Genomic DNA, 20627 nt, shown 5'->3' with positions numbered 1-20627 from the left:
TATATATATACCACATCTTCTTTATCCATTCATCCATCGATGAACATTTGGGCTCTTTCCATACTTTGGCTGTCGTTGATAGTGCTGCTATAAACATGGGGGGTGCATGTGTCCCTTCGAAACACCACACCTGTACCCCTTGGATAAATGCCTAGTAGTGCAATTGCTGGGTTGTAGGGTAGTTCTATTTTTAGTTTTTTGAGGAAACTCCATACTGTTTTCCAGAGTGGCTGTACCAGCTTGCATTGCCACCAACAATGCAAAAGAGCTCCTCTTTCTCCTCATCCTCGCCAACATCTGTTGTTGCCCGAGTTGTTAATGTTAGCCATTCTGGCAGGTGTAAGGTGGTGTCTCATTGTGGTATTGATTTGTATTTCCCTGATGATGAGTGATGTTGAGCATTTGTCATGTGTCGTTTGGCCATCTGGATGTCTTCCTTGGAGAAGTGTCTATTCATGTCTTTAGCCCATTTCTTCACTGGATTAGTTGTTTTTTGGGTGTTGAGTTTGATAAATTCTTTATCGATTTTGGATACTAACCCTTTATCTGACATGTTGTTTGCAAGTATCTTCTCCCATTCTGTCGGTTGCCTTTTAGTTTTGCTGATTGTTTCCTTCGCTGTGCAGAAGCTTTTTATTTTGATGAGGTCCCAGTAGTTCATTTTTGCTTTTGTTTCCCTTGCCTCTGGAGACGTGTTGAGTAAGAAGTTGCTGTGGGCAAGATCAAAGAGGTTTTTCCCTGCTTTCTCCTCAAGGATTTTGATGGCTTCCTGTCTTACATTGAGGTCTTTCATCCATTTTGAGTTTATTTTTGTGTGTGGTGAAAGAAAGTGGTCCAGGTTCATTCTTCTGCATGTCACTGTCCAGTTTTCCCAGCACCACTTGCTGAAGAGACTGTCTTTATTCCATTGGATATTCATTCCTGCTTTGTCAAAGATTAGTTGGCCATACATTTGTGTACATACATACATCTTTTTCAAGATTGCTTTGGCTATTCGGGGTCTCTTCTGCTTCCATACAAATTTTAGGATTATTTGTTCTAGCTCTGTGAAGAATGCTGGTGTTACTTTGATAGGGATTGCTTTGAATATGTAGATTGCTTTGGGTAGTATCGACATTTTAACAACATTTGTTCTTCCTATACAGGAGCATGGAATCTTTTTCCATTTTTTTGTGTCTTCTTCCATTTCTTTCATAAGCTTTCTATGGTTTTCAGTGTATAGATTTTTCACCTCTTTGGTTAGATTTATTCCTAGGTATTTTATGGTTTTTTTGTGCAACTGTAAATGGGATCGATTCCTTGATTTCTCTCTCTGTCACTTCATTGTTGGTGTATAGGAATGCAACCAATTTCTGTGCATTGATTTTATATCATGCAACTTTGCTGAATTCATGAATCAATTCTAGCAATTTTTTAGTGGAATCTTTTGGGTTTTCCATATAGAGTATCATGTCATCTGTGAGGAGTGAAAGTTTGACCTCCTCCTGGCCGGTTTATGGATCCAAGGATGAATTTTAAATTTATGTTCCTGCCTTTCGATTGCCCATGGTTTATAGAAGAGAAGACAGACAAGTAAACATTATTTAATTGTGATCCCCTTATGTTGCTAAAAGAGTTTTAAACAGGGTAATAACACTGCTAGGTTTTCACTTTGGAAATACTACTGGTAATAGGGTGGAAGTGAATTTGAGAGAGATGAATGTAGAGGAAGATGATTGTAATAGGTCAGGAGAGAGAAGATATAAATGTGACGGTTGTGATAAAAAAAAAATAGATGGATCACAGAGATGTTGAGGAGACAGAATCGTCGGTATTTGGAGCCCAGTTATGTGTGCATTTTTGACTTCAGGAACTGTCAGACCTTTCTTCCTCCATCCATCTCTAAGTTCTCATATTTTTAGTTAAGGTTATCAGCATCAGCAATGACTCACTGTTAATACGGGGAAGTCCCAGAACACAGCTTGGACTGTTAGCAGTGAAGTGGTACTTGCATGGAGCTGCTCTGTAAGGGAGGAGACATACTCACACTGATATAGCAGGGCATCTAAGCTTCCTTCCTTTTGTACTGTTTTCCAGAACTCTTGCCCGTGCCCAGCTTGGGCTGCACAGCTAGCTTCCCGCCTCTGCCATGTGGCTGTGGTATGGCTCAGGCTACTGTGCACTGAGGGTTTGCCATGGAACAAAGGCCTGGCTGTCTCCCCATGTAGTCTCTGGACATTCATGACTATATCCTGAGACCTGGACATACCCCCAGATATTATATGATCACCAGAGTATGTACCTACCTCATGGAGCACAGTGAAATGTATGCGGGATAAGTTGACAGCAGCAAAGCCCTGCACCGGGCACAATCTGGGAGGTCGGTCAGGCTTACGCATAGCTAAGTGACTCACTCCTACAAAGCAACTGGCAGTGTGGGTGATTAGGTTTGTGCCTCAGCTAATTAGTAAATGAAAGGGCTGGGACCGCCCAGGAATAGTCTGAACCTGGAACATTCAATTCACGCATGCCAGTGACAGACTGTGCTTCTAGTCTTCCACCTCAGACTCCAACTCTTTCGGGATGAGCCAATCCTGGTATGCAAAATGTATCCCCACCACTTTGGTTCGGTAGTCTAAACTGGGGCTCCGGTTATGGGGTAGACAGGAACGAGGCTGATATAATAGATTTGATATGTGGCCAGAGCCTCCATTCATGGACACACTGGGCTTCCTGCCTCTGGTTGGAGGCTAACCCACGTTTGGCTGTGCAGAAGTCCACACCAGCTTGGACCAGCCCAGCCAGCCTCTGCCTGAGATCGTCCTCCACAGCAGGGGACCCAGCATTCCTCAACCACCCAGCACCTTTTCCCGAGAAAACCCTCTTGGGAAGAACCTGTGGTTGATGGTTTTCTCCTCAGTGTGAATTTAAGTCAGTGAGTTATTTCCCCAGGGTTAATTCAGTTTAAACCTTAATTTTAATCTCTATATGATATAGAATTTTAAGCCAGCAGCAAAGCTCAACCACCCAGCACCTTTTCCCGAGAAAACCCTCTTGGGAAGAACCTGTGGTTGATGGTTTTCTCCTCAGTGTGAATTTAAGTCAGTGAGTTATTTCCCTAGGGTTAATTCAGTTTAAACCTTAATTTTAATCTCTATATGGTATAGAATTTTAAGCCAGCAACAAATGTTTAAGCATTTGAACAAATGCCTTCAAAACAAAGGCATTTTTGAAGGCCTACCCCCTGCTCCTTTTAACTGCCAGCTTATCCATAGCCTGTGCTTCTAACTTGTCATCAGGCAGTCCCCAGCAGCCACGACCCTCATCTTTCACAAGCAGCAGGCATCACCTTCCTGTTTTGGCTTTTCCAACACTTGTATGGGTGTTGAAGTAATGCTGTCAACAGTGTCATTCTCAAACCCAAAGAGAAGCTTCCTCATGATCTGTAGTTAGCAGCGTAAAGGCGGTAATGATGTGTAACATAAACACACTTTGAAATCTGATGCATCTGACCATACAAAGCTAGGATTCTGTGGTGGCCTGGCTGGTGGTAACTGTACAGACCACAAGGGCCAGGGGCCTGGAGCCCTTCTTCAGCCTCAGCTGCAAATCAGAGTTTTCTCTGGCTCATATTTCTCAAATCTGTTCAAATGAATCCACAGTATTTCACCAGATACATCTATCAGGAATCTCTGCTTCTGTTTATACAACAACTTACTGGCCTTAAGCCTTAACCTTAACTCATTACAGTGTCTTCATTACATTTTTTTGGCAGGTTTGCACGTACCAAATCATGGTGGATCATGTCCCAAGCATGAAGGAAATGTTTTAGGATGTTGTTAATAGAATCTCTCACCAAAAGGCTGGACAAGGGGATGGGAAGGGGAGGTAGGATCAGGGTATAGGAAAAGTAACATTTGTTGTGTGTCCCAGTTCTCAATGAGGTTGTAATGACATCTGTGTTTTAAATTATGTGACAAAGTCTGGATTGGGCTTGAACTAGGCAACCTAATTGTTTTCAAGTAAATGATTAACAAAATGACCCCCATGTACCTGTGTAATAAAGTGTCATGGATTTAAAACTCACCAAACCTTAAAATTGATGAAGGATGTTTTGCTCTTCCCTATATCCCCTCCCTCTATATGGATTTAAAACTCACCAAACCTTAAAAATGATGAAGGATGTTTTGCTCTTCCCTATATCCCCCTCCCCTACACACAGTAGATCTTCATTTATTTCTTGAGTGAATGAATGAACCAGAATGTAAATCCTGACCTCGGACTTCTCTAGTCATATCCCACAATTGTCACTAGGGATCTGTTATCTTGTTTTAACCAGACTGGGGGCTGAATTAGGACCCCCTTCCAGTGGGAAATAGCTGTGCAGCTATAGAAGCTAGAACCCAGTGGCTTCAAAGAAGCCCTGAGCATCCATGTGTCCTACTCTAAACCCTGATTTATGGGCTTTCTCTGTGGATGGAATGATCTCATTCTGCTATATACTTCAGATGCCATCAAGGTCAGAAATCTGTCCTACACACCAATGTCTAAGAGGCTGATGCCCTTCCTAAGTCTTGTCAACCTTTTCCCAAGTGACTGAACTCTGTACCCCATGTACCAGTCACTGCCTACCATCCTGCATTGAAAGAACCAGTCACCCAGTACCAACCCCCACAGATAGACACCACGTTTATCTGTGCCCCACCTACCTGATTAAATCATTTCAAATATTGACAGACATAGAGAGGTATGATGAGGCCTGCAGATCCCAAATCCAAGTTTTCTCTGCCCCTTTGGACATTGAACTTTAGATTACGAAAACTCTGACTAGTGATTATATGGATAGCTAGATCAGTTTTCCCAGCTCCTTTCCTTAAATATCAGGTCTTTCCAATTTTCCAGTGAGAACCCATCTGAAAGTATGAAACTCTCAAAACTAAAATTCAAAGTTATACTGCTTAAATCCTTAGTTTCTTAGTCTCTGAATATGAATAAAAACTGGTATTTTCTGTATTGTCTAATCATTTGGTAAAACTTTGCAAATTTGTGGAATGAGAAATAATGTTTAGAGCATTTGACTTCTTGATAGCCACATGCTATGTGTAAGAATTACCAGATTCACATCATCGGAGATTGAATTGGTGATGTTGACCACTATATTTTGGAGAGCCTTGGCCTCCCCCAAAACAAGAGGTCATTTGTTTTCGTTTATTTTTTTATATTTTTTAAAAATATAATTTATTGTCAAGTTGGCTAACATACAGTGTCCTCTTGGTTTTGGGGGTAGATTCCCATGATTCATCGCTTACAAACAACACCCAGTGTTCATCCCAACAAGTGCTCTCCTCAATGCCCATCACCCATTTTCCCCTCTCCCCTGTCCCTCCATCAACCCTCAGTTTGTTCTCTGTTTTTAAGAGTCTCTTATGTTTTGCGTCCCTCTCTGTTTGAAACTATTTTCTTTCCCCTTCCCTTCCCCCACAGTCTTCTGTTAAGTTTCTCAAGTTCCACATGTGAGTGAAAATATATGATATCTTTCTCTGCCTGACTTACTTCACTTAGCATAATACCCTCCAGTTCCATCCACGTTGTTGCAAATGGCATGATTTCGTTCTTTCTCATTGCCAAGTAGTATTCCATTGTATATATAAACCACATCTTTTTTATCCATTCATCAGTTGATGGACATTTAGGCTCTTTCCATAATTTGGCTATTGGTTGAAAGTGCTGCTATAAACATTGGGGTACTTGTGCCCCTGTGCATCAGCACAGGCTGCACCAGCACAGTGGCATTCAGTAGATACTGCATAGACCACTGATTGATTTCTGCAGTTAGTTGACAGGAGCCCAGTTTGATTTTCATTTGATTTGGTTATGCAAGGTGTCCCTCTGGTGCTGTGGTCCTGCCCATGGCTATCACTTCCTTGGGGCAGCAGCCATCAGCCAGAGGCTTACACTGTCAGAGGCTGAGGGAGACTGTGGAGGAACTTGCCAAGAAGAGAAGAGGCTGGTCATGTGGCTTGGCTGGTACTCAGAGAACGTACAGAGGTGCTTGGGGGAAAGGATCAGCAAGCAAATCTCTGTACCAATCATATCAGACTCCTGTTTCTTCTCTCATTGTGAGGAGAAGTAGTTTAAGGTAGGGATTTCAGATCTTGAACTTTGTCAGAATTGGGTTTGAAATGCAGCTCTGCCATTTATGAGTCACGTGATTTTTTTTTTTTTTTTTTTTTAAGATTGAATTCTTCAGGGTTGCCTGCATGGCTCAGTCAGTTAAATGTTCAACTGTTGATTTCAGCTCAGGTCATGGTCTCATGGTTTGTGAGACTGAGCTCCGCGTAGGGCTCTGCACTGACAGCATGGAGCCTGCTTGGGATTCTCTCTCTCTCTCTCTCTCTCTCTCAAAAAATAAACTTAAAAAAAAAAGATTGAGTTTCCCAGAAGCCAGAAGTTGAGACAAAGATTTAAATGAAAGTGAATTGTTAGAAAATGTTCCAGGAAGAAGCTGACGGGGAAGTAGGGAAATAAGATAGAGAAATTAAAAAAAAAAAAAAGCAAGCAAGGGTGCAATATCAAGTACTGTGAGGTGACTGTTTAGGGTGGTATCTGGTACATTCCCATCCAGAAGCAGTGTTCCAGGTTGTCCAGATCAGCCCTCATTTGGTGGTTAAGGGCTGACCCAGGCGGATGCAAGTTCCTAGACGCTATCAGTTCTCCAAGGGCAGATCAAGATGGCTCCAGCAGCCTGAGGGCTGCAAAGACACAGGTGCTGGGTGTCCAGAGTGAAGGCACACAGGGAATCTGTGTGCACAAAACTAGTTAAGGGAGAGCCTGGGTGGCTCAGTTGGTTAAGCATCTGGCTCTTGTTTTCAGCTCACGGTTTGTGGGATAGAGCCCTGCGTAGGGTTCTGCACCAATCACGGAGCCTGCTTGGGATTCTCTCTCTCCCCCTCTCTCTGCCCCTTCCCCACACGTGGGCTTTCTCTCTCTCTCAAAATAAATAAACATTTGTAAAAAATGGTTAAGGGATCTACATCAGCAAAGAACTGACAACATCTGCTACAAAGCCTTTTGTAGATTATTACAGCTTCTGAGCCTCAGTTTTTTCATCTGTTAAATAGAAGGAAAATAACTTGTTTAAAATCATTGGGGAAGTAACACAAATACACCACCTGTTGAGATTCCATGGCAAAAACAGATATTCAATAAGGTAACTATTATTGGCTTTGAAGTGAGTGACTGCAAACCTTGAGGCCTAAATAAACAGATACGTGCAGAATTTGATTTGTAACAATATATGCCTAAAAGAAGCGTTTCAATTTTACAAGGAAGTTTTGAAAGCTAAAGATAATTGTAATAATGCCTTCAGAACACTGTTGATAAGAGCATTCTAATACTTAAGGTGTTTTCAACAATAGAATTGACATTACAGCATAAGCTTTTACGAAATGAGACACTATTCTGTTTACAGTTTTTGTAATGAATCTTCAGAGGGTAAGTTTGATAAAAACCTTAGTGCTCTAGTTCTTGTATTTTTAATTAAATTAAATCTGACCAAGTCAGCAAAGGGGTCTGGCATGAGTTGAATCTGCTGCTGGTAGTTAATACTGGGCAAGTCAATTCAGTTCAGTGAGCGTTTATTGAGCACTTGCTGTGTGGCAGACACAATGTCAAGAGGAATGAGGCCAGGTCCCCAGGTTAGTCACTTAGGTGAAGTAGGGATGTGGAAAGACAGAATTAAAACAAATTTATTGCAATAATTATATAGAAGCTTGTTAGTGGTTCCAGTGTTAAGTCCCTTATATTACTACCTCGGTTAATCTTCACAGCAATGCTAAGAAGAAGTTTCCATATTGCCCTTAGGGAAGAACACCAAGAATAATTTCATACCTAGTTTACAAAGCTAATGAGGGCAAAAGTGAGAGCCCAAGAGTGCATACTACACTGCCTGTCGTGTCCTAGGATTCTCTTGGTGACTATCTAACTGTAATGCCTCTGTAGGGATCTCATCTGATTCCTGGAAGTTGCTGGTTTACCTGATCAGCCTATGAAAGAACCATAGTATATTACGTCAAAAAGACAGGAGGTGATTCCATGAGCTACTTCAGTAAATCCTTTAGATTCAGGTTAATTACATTTAATGTAGTACTTAGACTTTCACTGTTGGACCTCATTTCTGATATGATATGATGTATGATATATGATATAATATAGTTAATATAATATAATTAATATAATATATAACTTCTGGTATAAATTATACGTATAAATTATCAGATATACATATAAAGCTTCTGATGAGGTATGGGTAATTTTCTCAAAGCAACTGGGCATCTCCTCCTGAAGCTAAATCAATAGCCAAAGTTTATGGGGACAGGAACCACCTCTTACCCTTTGGAAAAAAACTCCATGAAAAGTACCTCCTGGGTCACTGAACAGCTGTCTCCTGCTGTCCAGTCCTTTACCCACAAGGCTTTACCCCCATTGTTGTAGGGAGGTACAAGGACTGCTTATGAAATCAACTCTGGGTTTTCTCTTCTGTATCATTCACATATTTTTTATGAATCCAGAAGCTATCAAAGTAAAGGGAAGCAGTCTCCTCTCTCTCCTAACAGGTCTATAGAGTTATGCTACACACAACAGACACTTTTATGCCATATTCTTTTGCCTGCTTCTAAATCTACACTTCCTTACCCAAAGTTTTACCTTTCATAGGATTAATAGACCCTATTTTGCATATAGGACTTATGTCGGGTGAGCATTGTTCTTATGCCATTTTTTTTTTCTGATAGGATTTGTCCATATAAGTCAGTGAAAGTGAAACCAAGCTTATAAGAACAAGAGTCTTCAGTTCACTGGAATTTCTTTTTGTGTTGCTGTTTTAGGAGAAAGGGGCAAGTTGTCAGAAAAGAAAATTGTGTCAAGAAACTATTTGAAACAAATTTGAGATGTCTTCTTGGCCATTAGTGATCCCATCTAATGGTGTGATAGAAAAAAAAAAAGTTAACAATCAGCAACCCTGCTTATGAATCTAGTTCCATCAGTAATCAGCACTATGGTTATGTGCAAAAGTTCTTAATTTCTCTAAATTCAGTTGCCTGTTAATAGAACTTTCAGAGAAAAAATGTCTAATCTGTCCCTTTCAACTCGAAAACTATTTTTTCTATAATTTCTTAGACATGGATGTGGTACTGTGGAACAGATTTCCTCCTGCCAAGCCCTATCTTAGGTCCTTTGTGATAGGCCTTCTTCTTCTGGACTTTTTTTTTTTTTAAATAAGTGTCCTAGAGTGCAGACAAGGAAGACAGGCTAATCAAATCTGCAGATGATGCAAAGCTAAATAAAGATAACTAACGTGCTATAGGACAGACATAGGATCCAGAGTATATCAACAGCCTACAGTTGGGAGCCAAAACTACCAAGATAAACTTTGATGGGGATAAATGTAAAGTCCTTTGTCCAGGTTTAAAAAAATTAACTTCACAAATAAAGGCAGTGAGATTCCTGGCCTACAGCAAGTCCTTTGTGAAAGACTTGGTTATTGAGTTCATTGCAAGTACAGTGTAACTAACCTGTTATGATGTGGCTGCCAAGGAGCTGCTTTAATTAGAAATAGAGAGTCCAGAACAAGGAAATTACCAGTCTTGACTCTGCAATGGCCACAACATATCTAGAATAATCTGGTGAGCTGCAGACATCAAGATTTAAGAAGGATATTGACAAACTAGTACAAAACAGACTTATTGGTGAAGATCCTTGAAATCATGTGGAAGGAACTAGTGATGTTTAGTCTGAGGGTAATGAAGGGGCAGTGACAAGATATTTGCTTTTAAAGTGTATCATCTTGAGGAGGGCTGTAACCAAATCTGTTTATATAGTGTGGTAAAATATTATACCATAAAAATAGACTTTGGGAACCAAACATATGCATGTATGAATTTCAGCTCAACCTGTATCAATTCTGTCAATCTAAGCAAATGATCTTCTCAGCACTTCCATTTCTCATCTTAAAACATAAAGGTAATAATCCTTGCTCATAAAATTATCCATGAGAATTAAATGAGATAGCATGTTCAGTAGGTGTTGTAGTTACCTGGAAGAGTTAGGTTTTCCATAAAGGCTAATCTCCTCTTTAGTTCCAAAGGAGAACAGGGGCACCTGGGTGGCTCATTCGGTTAAATGTCTGACTCTTGGCTTCAGCTCAGGTCACGATCTCTGGTTCTTGGGTTTGAGCCCCGCATTGGTCTCAATGCTGACAATGTGGAACCTGCTAGGGATTCTCTCTCTCTCTGTCTCTCTCTGCCTCTCCCTGACTCATGTTCTATAAACAAACTTTTTTTAAAAAGGATAACGGGGGCAATTAGGTTGATACTCCATGCCAGGGCACCTGGGTGGCTCAGTCAGTTAAGTGTCTTTGGCTCAGGTCATGATCTCACGGCTCTTGAGTTCAAGGCCTGTATTGGGCTCTCTGCTGTCAGTGCAGAGCCTGCATTGGATCCTCTGTCTCCTTCTCTGTCCACCAATCTCTCTCTCTCTCTCTCTCTCTCTCTCTCTCTCTCTCTCTCTTTCAAAAATAAACAGTCAAACAAAAAGTACTCCATGCCAATTATAATTATCCCAAAGTAGGATGAATTAATAGGTCAGAGAGGGCTGGGGTTAAGATGTGGGAGTATGGAGCTAACTTGCCAAGGACTCTGGTGCCCTATTCTTGTTCAAACACAGCTTCATATAATAACACTTTGATTTTACAGGGTAGGTTTCCAGGTATGTTTTGTGTGAATAAATAATTCAGAAAATTAAAAATAGGTAGAAAATCTGAGTAATGTGATCTCTAAGACTCCTCTGTTCTCCCTGATTTATGCTCTTCTGCATTGCTGGAATTGATGCTTACTAAAACTATAATTTATTGCTGGAGATTGAGTTATAAAGGATCCAGATATGTTGTTCACTACACCCACTAAGTCAGGGAATCATTGTTGGAAGTTATAGAAAGATACTCAGTTGTGACAAACAAAAGGGCTTTCTCTCTCTCTAGTTCTCTCTAGCTCCATCACTTCCTGCTCCCTCCCACTCACTCAGGTATGGTTTTCTCAAATGCAAAACATGGAATTCACTTGCCAGCATTTTGACTCTGAAGGTTTTTTTTAACAGCTGATATTTAAATCCACCTAGGCCTCTCTAGCTATCCTCCTAGGAGCTCTGATCATAAGAAACAGCTGAACTGGTGAATGTTCTGAATTCATTCCTATTGAGATGCATGGAGGTATCCAGGTACTAACTACACCCATCTGTCTTTTCTAAAAGAACAGAGTTAGCAAACCAAACATTCATCCTGACCCCGCAATTAGGAATCTAACCATGAACTTGCTATTCCCATGCAAGGTTAGTTGTTTCTATGTTTTGAGGAAGATGATTGAGTGCAAGAGGTCGTTTGATATGATAATACTGAGTAATTTCTTACAGGATATACTTAATCAGAAAAATATTGTTGGACAGGAGCTCACAGAACATAGAGTTATACTAGTTTTCAGAGATGGAGGGCCTAGATGAGGGTTTCTCAAACTTGGCCTATTGATATTGTAAGCCAGGTGATTTTTTTTGTGGTGGGAGGTGTCCTATGCATTGTAGCATGTTTAGCAGCATTCTTGACCTCTGCCCAGTAGGTGGTAGGAGCTGCATTCCTACCCTCAGTTGTAAAAACCAAAACATTTCCAGACATTGCTAAGCATTCCCTGGGGGTGGGCAAATGGACACCCATTGAGAACCACTGGTCCAGATCTGGTGATTGCTTGTTGAACGGATAGTGCCAGGACTGTTGTGGGAGTCAAATTACAGAAAGCGTGTTTAAGTACTTTTAAAAATAAAATATTTACATGTTTGGTTACAGTACATCTCTTACCTTTTCACTGATTCATACGTTCATTCATCTAAGATTTGGGGGGTGGGCAGGTGCTGGAAACCAATAAATAAACTTAGAGGCTTTAGGGTTTGCCAAGTAAGCAAAGAGGTTAGAAGAAAAAGATCACAGAGACCTCCAAAATGAATGTGTATATATAACGTGCACAAAATATTGTGGGAGTCCCAGGAAAGAAAGGCCTGCCTTTGACCCAAACCGTAGAAAACTAGTTGGACTCTACAGCTGAAGCTCTGTGATAGTAATTACAGATGGACTAATTCTTTTTCATATAATGTCATAAATTTGTGCAGTGTTGCTAGAAGTATTTAAGGTGCCTGCCAACAGTCAGTATGCAACACAGATTAAGGTATTATCATTTTTAGGGCTACTCATAAAGTGGTATGAAATCTTAATGAGCAACTTAAGAATTGAAATGGTTACAGACACCTGTTATTTTCCCATCTTTTTTTTTCATACTTGCTAAATGATAGCAAACCATATCAAACAATCAAATAAAAATTATAAAGCCCCAAACTCCAACCCAGGTTTCCTTAAGGGGGGCACAAATGTCAGAAACACTCGCAAGGAACACCAGGAAGCTTATAATTTTAGGTCTATTGATTCAAAAACATTCTTAGCAACATAAACACCTGTTTGAAACGCTAAATCTGACATTGTATATTTCGACAGAAATAATTCTGTACCAAGGAGATTGGGTTAACCATCATGAAAGTACCAGAATTTCCAAATTTCTACGGTGTTCTAAATAAAATAGTCACTGACGAGGAAAGTCCATCTAAGGGCTGGTGTGCCTGGTGTAGCCACATTTGCGATAAAGGCTGCAACTTCTTTCCCCCTTTAAACTTTTCCTGTGATTCTGCCTATTCCATGCTCCAGAGGTACTCATAGGTTAGATAGAACAAGAGTTGTTAACTGTAGCATGTGCTGCACTAATGGTTATGAGTCACATTTGTTTTGGAAGATTACCCTTAAAGCCTGTCACTCATGCTTGTTTATGAGGAGCGCAGTGACTTAAACATCAGCTAACAAATCCTCATGAATGCACTGTCACATCTGACTGCTTCCAGCAAATGCTTCCTGTCACTTCTCCCTCTACCGCTCTGAGAATTAAAGGCTGGTGGAGCGAACAGGAAGACATCCATGAGCATTTATTAAAAGAAGCATGGGAGAGTGTGGTAACTGCAAAGCCAGCTGTTGAAATTAATATAATTGGTGTGAGATTAAATTTCATCAGTCTTAAGACCTGCCTTTTACCACCAGAGAAATCAATCTTCATATTTAAGTTTACACTAATATGGAACATTCCACATGCTGAACTGTCACATGCCTTTAGAATAACCATGCCGTGCTGTTTCTTTAAGCATTACAAGTGAAACAAACAGCTGACAGGTGGATCTTATAGTATATTCAGAATCCTTGTGACTTCACCATTGTTATTTTTTAGTCTCAATTTGACTATATGTATGAGAAACACACCATATAGGCATAAATAAATATATACTGATAGTCCTTATTTAGCGGCCCATGAAAACAAAGTCTGTATTGTGATAAATCAGGAATTTATTAGATATATTCGTGTCTTATTTCTGGATTGAGTGGATTGTCTTTAGCTTCCCTCATTTGAAAACAAAAACTATACTTTTCACAAAGTTACCATGAATTCATTCGACAAATATTTTTTGAGCTCCAACTAGGTGCCAGGCACCATTGGAGTGCCTCAGTGAACAAGAAAGTTAAAAACTCCTACTGTCCTGGGGCTTTCCTTCACAGGAGGTGTGTGAGGAGGGGGGGGGAGGGGGGGAGGAGGTGTTTGCAGAGGGTATGTGGGTGGGTGAGGCAGATGAAAGACTGTAATAGTAAAAAATAATTGTCTAATACGTTGGAAGGGGCCATAGGAAACCATTTCATTTGTTCCTTGTTGGAGTGTTCCCCAAGGTTGGCCATCAATATTTTATATGAATCTCCTTGGTTTTAAATGTTAGACACCAATCTAAAATCATTTGACACTAAACTTATTCTCATGGTCTGTCTGGAATCTGCAGCACCAGCCCTCTGTCTGGTTATTGGAGAGGAAGCCCAGACCCAAAAGGGTTAAGTGACTTCCCCAAGATTCCAGCAGTTACTGGCAGGAGTGGGGCCAACATGCAAACTCCTGCTCCATTGTGCATTCTTCCATAGATCGCTTTGAGAGCAAGTGACCTAGTTGGTGGAATCCACTTGAAAATCTATTTTGAAACATTGAAAATTTGGAAATGTCTTTAGGTGCATGCAGAATGGCACCCTCTTGACAGAAAGGTCAGTAGCAGAAAGATTTTGAAATGTATGAATTAGATTGAGATAAGGCCTCTATGAAATCACTCTGCTCTTTCATGTGGCAGGCCAACCACAGAAGCATGGGCTCTGATTCATGTACCCTCAGCCATCTTTCTCGCTCACATATTGTCACCGTTCACTTCTTTCTGTTTCCTAGAGCTCCGGAAGACACAGTTAGAGATGGTCTATTGGCCTTGCCATCCCAGCTTTCTCTTAAGACTGTCTCCATTTCTCTTCTGAATATAACTTAGACTTGGCCATCGTTCTTAGAGTTCCACTAAATCATTTGATGAAAAGATGGTAAATCCAGGTCAAGAACAGAACTGAAAAGGCACAGCACTCTGATGGAACAGAATGAACTGTAGTCAACAGGCACTGTTTCTAGACTTACCACCATAAGGCAGCCTAGCTAGAACTTGGTTTCCCTAACTGTAAGCGGGGTTTTAAAATCTTTTTATTTACAGTCTTGTTGTGAGGATTAAAAGGTTGAGGAAGAATGTGTCTGTAATAGCACTCTGAAAACTGTAAATGGTGGTCCACACTAGCAATTTCAGTTACTTCTGCCCCTTTTGTCTCTAAAAACAGGTTACTAGAGGGATACACAAGTTACCATTATTTTCAAGGTTGCTTTAGGCATATTTGTTGTTAGTGAAATTAGTCTTCTGAGAGTTGGAAGGGACCTCCGACATCCTTAGGGAACCGATCGTGGCTATTACTCAGAATAAGCTGGGAAGTTTTTGAAAAATACAGATTCATAAACTTTATACCTAGAGATTCTAATGCAGAAGATCTGGAGTGATTTGAAAGTTATTTTAATGTTATATGTTTGTGTTTGTTCTAGGAAAACTTTGAACATGAATCTAAAAATTACGGGTTTGGGAAACCCTGCTCCAACTTCCTACTAATGCCGAACTCCTTCTCCTGCTACCCATGGCTTCACTTAGAAACGGAAAACCAATAATTACCCAGGCTCTCATCTTTTCCACTCCATTAACTTGTCCCCTTGTACCCCTAGTGCTTGGCACCCCACCTTGACAGCTATTATTGCCAAGTGTCTACATTAATAATCCATGTTGACATCCTCTTCTTTCCACCTGCTGCCCTCTAGTGGAGATGCTGACAAGCAGCAAAATATTTAAATGTGAGCACCAGGGGTTGACGAGTCTAAACAGGTGAGCTCACAGGGAGTCAACGCAGTCCCCACAGGGGTGTCCACAGACCACAGCTATGAGAGAAATCATTAGGATAGCCTCAAGCTGTTTGGACACTGTTGACACACAACTTACATTGAGAGCAGTGCTTTATGAAGACCCCTGCATCTCTTTATGGGTTTTTTCCAGGTTTCAGAAATCTACCAGGAAAAGATTATCCTTGGGATATTTTTGCCTCTTTCTCCCCAGTTCTTTCTTCTGCCATTTATCCGAATTCCACCTCTTGCCAAAGAAGGTGGTTCATCCCTACCTCCCCTAATCTTTGAGTTTCTCAAATCTTGCAAGGAAAGAAAGTATTTTTTTTAATCCTTACAGTTTAGAAGCCTCCAGTCACCAGATAAGAGGTACTGATGCGAATTCAGCATTTACAGTGTAATGGACACTTAGGCAGCAATGTGTTCACCTTGCATTCCTTTGAGATCCTGTGAGATACCTGAAGTAGCTCTCTTTTACCCACGAGGCACTGAGGTCAAGAGAGTTTGAGAAGACTGTGGTACGTCACTCAGCAAGGGGCAAAGCCAGAACTAGAACTCAGGTGTGGCTGACGGCAAGCCCTTGTGGGTTCCTTTAATGTGCTATGCTACCCCCATGCAGTGATTGTTTAGTCTTCTGAGTAATAAATTATAACTTTCATGGGAAATGAAATTAAGTCTCCTGGTACTATACTCATAGTAAAATCATTCAACTTTACTTTAATGAATGTTTAATCATCAGCGTATCTCCACACAATCCCCATACCTCACTTTTAATACTCTTGCATCCAGAATTGTTTAGCAGAGGAACAGGTGGGGAACTTTGGGTAGGAGGCGAGAACAGCAGAAGCCACAGTGCCGATGCAAAGCTGAGACTGGCTATCACAGGGTAGAGGCCACATATCCTGCAAGCTTTGATGAAACTAAGTAGTTATCTATATTAACCAGCAGATAGATCGGAACTCCTAGGCCAAGCACTGATATAAACTGTGCATGTGTGTGTGTGTGTGTGTGTGTGTGTGTGTGTGTGTATGTGTGTGTATCTCATCCCCCACAAGATCCTTCATGACAGATATACCAGCATGAGTTTACCCCTTTTGTGGTTTTTCATTCTTCTTTTATCCTTGATTGTTAATATCTTGGTAAGTGATTTTTTTAGCCATATAATTTTTTTCTTAAGGAACATAAACAATGCAAGATTTCATTTGGCTGATGTTTTCCTTACCATTATATGTGATCATTATTATTGAAATATTTAATTTCTTTACTGGGATGTGCCTATTTAATTTCTTTACTGGGATGTGCCTATTTAATTTCTTTACTGGGATGTGTATACACATACACACACGCAAACACACAAACACACACACACACACACACACACACACACACACTCACCTGGATGCCTTTTTTCCCTGATAGAAAAGATAGAAAAAAGATAGAAAAAGATAGAAAAGATAGAAAAAAGATAGAAAAGACAATACATATCTATGTACATAAGAGAATTTGTTGTGAATTCTAGACCCACTGGAAACAATAGTACTTAGGATCTGGATTCCAGTTCCTGACCTCCTATCATTTTTAAATGTTTATTTATTTATTTTTGAGAGAGAGAGAGAGGGAGGGAGGGGGGGGAGAGAGACAGACAGAAAGAGAGAGAGAGAGAAAATGAGCAAGCAGGGGAGGGGCAGAGAGAGAGGGAAAGAGAGAATCCCAAGTAGTCTCCTCACTCAGTGCAGAGCCTGACTGGGGGCTTGATCTCATGACCGTGAGATCATGACCTAAGCCAAAATCTAGAGTCAGACACTTAACTGATTGAGCCACCCAGGTACCACCCTCCCACCATTTTTAAACTTTGCTACCTTGGTGAGGTAAATAAAATGTGAGCCTCAATTGCTCTTGTAAACCCAGGACAACATTACATATATGGCTCAATTAAATAGTCTTATCCAAAAGATTCCTTTGGCTTCTCTGGCCTGTGAGCTGTACCTTGATTTGTACAACAGTTGAAGCCACTGAATAGTTACATGAAAACCATGTTAATCAAAATTAAGTCTCTGTTGGTTGGATCTTGTTTTTCCATTGGCTTGCATGAATGATGCTTGCCTTCCTTTCTGACAGGTACTCCAATGAGAGAATTCCTTCAATCTGGTTTTCTCTCATGATTCTTCTGGTTCCTAAACAGCCTACAGATAAGCACTACCCTGGCATAGCATAGTTAAAAGAAATCCTAGATTACACCTTTCATAAAACAAAAATGTCTATGTAAAGAATGACATCTTGTTTTTAATTTCATTTTATGTGTGTGTGATCTCAAGTTTTCGGGTGCAGAGTACATCTGACTTGATAGATGAAGGCTGAGTTCCTGGCAGTCTGTCATTATCCAGCCCCAATCCTGGAATGTTCCTTACAACTTCCTGTGCTTCCTTCCTACGGCTAAGCACTGGCAAGCTTGCAGTGTATAAGAATTATAGCCACGCACCCTCCTGCCCCCTTTTGCTGCACACTTTTTCAGTTTATTACTGTTCTCACAGCTTACCTGTTTACAATCAAAATTAAAAAAACTCTTTCCCCCAAATTTTGACCATTTGAAGTTTCAGGAAATAACCATCTCTTCATTTTTCCGATGAATAAAATACTAAATAAATGTACCAATGTAATATTTGTAACAAACTTGGAAAAAAAAAAAAGGAGGGGCAGAGTTAGTAAGGCTGAAAGAGAGAGAACGTTGTCTAAACCTGGAATGTTCACCTGCCCAGTATTACAGGCGTCCATGTAACATGGAGGTGATAAAGCAGAGTGATGCAGAGAACAGACTGGATTTGAATCCTGTTTCTACCACTTTCACCTCTTTGTGCCTCAGTTACCTCATGTAAAAGGGGATAATAGCACCTAGCATACAGGGTTATGACGAGGAGTAAATAAGTTGATACATGTAAAGAACTTTCAAGCCTACCTGGCACATAAACGTTCAATAGATATAAGCTATTATTGTTATAAAACTAAAGAAAGAGAGCCCAGAAGTCATTCAGTCTGCTGGGATCCTTTCTTCCTCCCCCTTTGCCTTCTCTGCTCCCACTTGGCTTACCTCCCAATCCACCTCTGCCTCCTATCTCTCTTCCACACAACTTAAGAATTTTTGGCAAAATGTTTAGAAGAAAAGAAGAGGTGCAAACTTTGGAGGGTGCCAGGCTTTCTGATAGGCAAGTATACCTGTCGGCCGAAGGAGCTGTGTCCAGTAGTGAAGGGCTTTGTGACATCAGAAAGCTTACTTCTTAAGAAATGGGCTTAACTTTTCGATGGCTGGGCCTCTTCATATGGGTACATGGAAGTTGCCTCAGTGACAGAGGAGGACAGTTGGGCTCAGGGATCTACAGGATGAAGGTGAAAAGAATGTCATGTGTGCTTTTAGGAGAATTTACTATGCAAAGCTCCCTTGTCTTCACCAACCTTTGGCCTGAGTTGCTGCAGTTTGCATGGAAACATAATGGAAGTCAAAATCTAAGAGCAACTTGTCCCTCTGGCCTTCAGTGTCTTTAGTGTGTCTTTCCAGACTCGCTGATCTTCACCCCTCCTTACCAAGGCCTCACTGACCTCAAAGGGCCCTTCTTGCCAGGCCATGAAGCACATCTGAGCCAGAGGCCTGGGACTATGGCCAAAGCTGAATGAAGGTGCAAAATGTATGACTAAAAAAAGCCCAAACACGTGGCACTGGGTACAGCAGATCAGTTTGTTGGAGAAATGGTTTATAAATAACATGGAAAGGGAAAAGGGTAGAGGGGCAAAATATTGAGCTGTTGTCTGGTACTTGAGGTCAGTCTCACCATTTCTAACACCGAACCTCAAGGTGAGTGCACATTAAAAAAATGGATCTTGTGGATGAAATGAACTCTGCCTGGGCTTATTTTTAAGTCTAGTAAGCCAAATTTTTAAACAAGATTTCTTTTATTTGGAATACGTTGGAAAACGTGTAATTTGAGAACAAATGAATACAAAACAAAAGCCAGAAACAAACCCCATGAAGGTGTTATGCTTTCCTGAGGATGGTCTGTAAGGCTGGGATGTTGCAGAGGTGGGAATATTTAGGGATCTTACTGAAATAGTTTTTTCTCCTCCAAATCATGGCAGGGGATGGATGGACTAAAGACAGAAGGAATGAGGGGGAAAGGAGATCATTAACTTGGGAAAGTTTTCTTTTTCTTTTCCCCTTTCTGTTTTTGGTTTTATTTTTCCCTTGTCAAAGCCAGAAGGGATCTGAATTCTGGTCCAGAACTCCCAAGACCAAAGAAAGGGTCAGGGAAAGCCACTCAGGCTGGGAGCTGTGATCTTATCACTAGTCCAGATCCCTCCTCCTTCCTCCCTGGGAACCTTGTGCAAACACAACTGCCTGGTCTTCCTGTTTAGTGGCAAAAGTTTGGCTCCCTTCTCTTTCAGATGGGAATATGAACTTTAGGGGATAGCTTTTGCTGCTGTTTCATTTAAAGAAACAGAGACTTGGCTTGCTCTCACAGACTTCTTCCGTGGCACACGGAAACCACAACTAACTAAAGAACAAGATCATGAGCTTAGACAAATGGGGCAGCATGCCCTCCCCTAGAGTTGTCTCCCATTGCCTCTTTTTCCCACCCTAGCCCACATCCATATCCATCACACTTTGTGGTTACCCATCTGCCCCTGACTGTGAGTTATAATCTCCCAGGAAGAGCAATCCATTGGCTCAGGGCCAATCTTGAACTTGTCTTTTATCCTTGCCAGAATTTCTGTCGTTGCCAGAGAGGTGTGAGTCAGGGAGACTAAGATTGTCAGAGTTCAAGTGTGCATTGTTTAACATTATAGTAATTTCCGGTCTTCCTTGAATCTCATCTTCAAAATCAAAATGATGCCCAGTGTCTGATCATATTGATGCAGTGTCTGGGGGTGTCAGGGAAGCTTCTCTGATAACACAGACTGCCAGCTGGAGGGCAGGCCATGGTACATGGTGGTAAGGAGTGCCCTCTACTTTTGCAGGAGAATTTCAAATTCAGACTCAGGACTTTACATCTCCAAATTAATTTTGGAGAATTTCAGTTCACTTTAGTCCATTAGTGGAATCTAATGAGATCTTTTTCCTCCATGACAACATTACCAGTTTTCTTTCATCCTTGGATTTGATAAATCCATAAGCATTCCTTTTTTTCTTTTGGTCCTCTACCAAAGCTTTTATACAAAACCAAATTCAAAACATTGTAACCTGCC

General features: G+C 40.8%; 1 protein-coding gene across 5 annotated transcripts in view; it reads left to right on the top strand.

The window, feature by feature from the left end:
- GHR (growth hormone receptor) overlaps positions 1–20627 on the top strand; it is a 272004-nt gene that overhangs the window by 134977 nt on the left and 116400 nt on the right. The window contains exon 1 of one of the 5 annotated variants that reach the window (XM_049648703.1): positions 5768–7473. The exons of the other annotated variants lie outside the window; for them this stretch is intronic. Within the exon in view, the coding sequence (XP_049504660.1) occupies positions 7428–7473 (46 nt within the window). The 5' untranslated portion in view covers positions 5768–7427. Of the gene's footprint in view, positions 1–5767; positions 7474–20627 lie in introns of those variants that run through there. 5 annotated transcript variants of the gene reach the window in all.

Source organism: Panthera uncia (assembly GCF_023721935.1).
Source record: "Panthera uncia isolate 11264 chromosome A1 unlocalized genomic scaffold, Puncia_PCG_1.0 HiC_scaffold_17, whole genome shotgun sequence".
NCBI classification, from domain to species: domain Eukaryota; kingdom Metazoa; phylum Chordata; class Mammalia; order Carnivora; family Felidae; genus Panthera; species Panthera uncia.
This window is presented reverse-complemented; position numbering and strand designations above follow the sequence as displayed.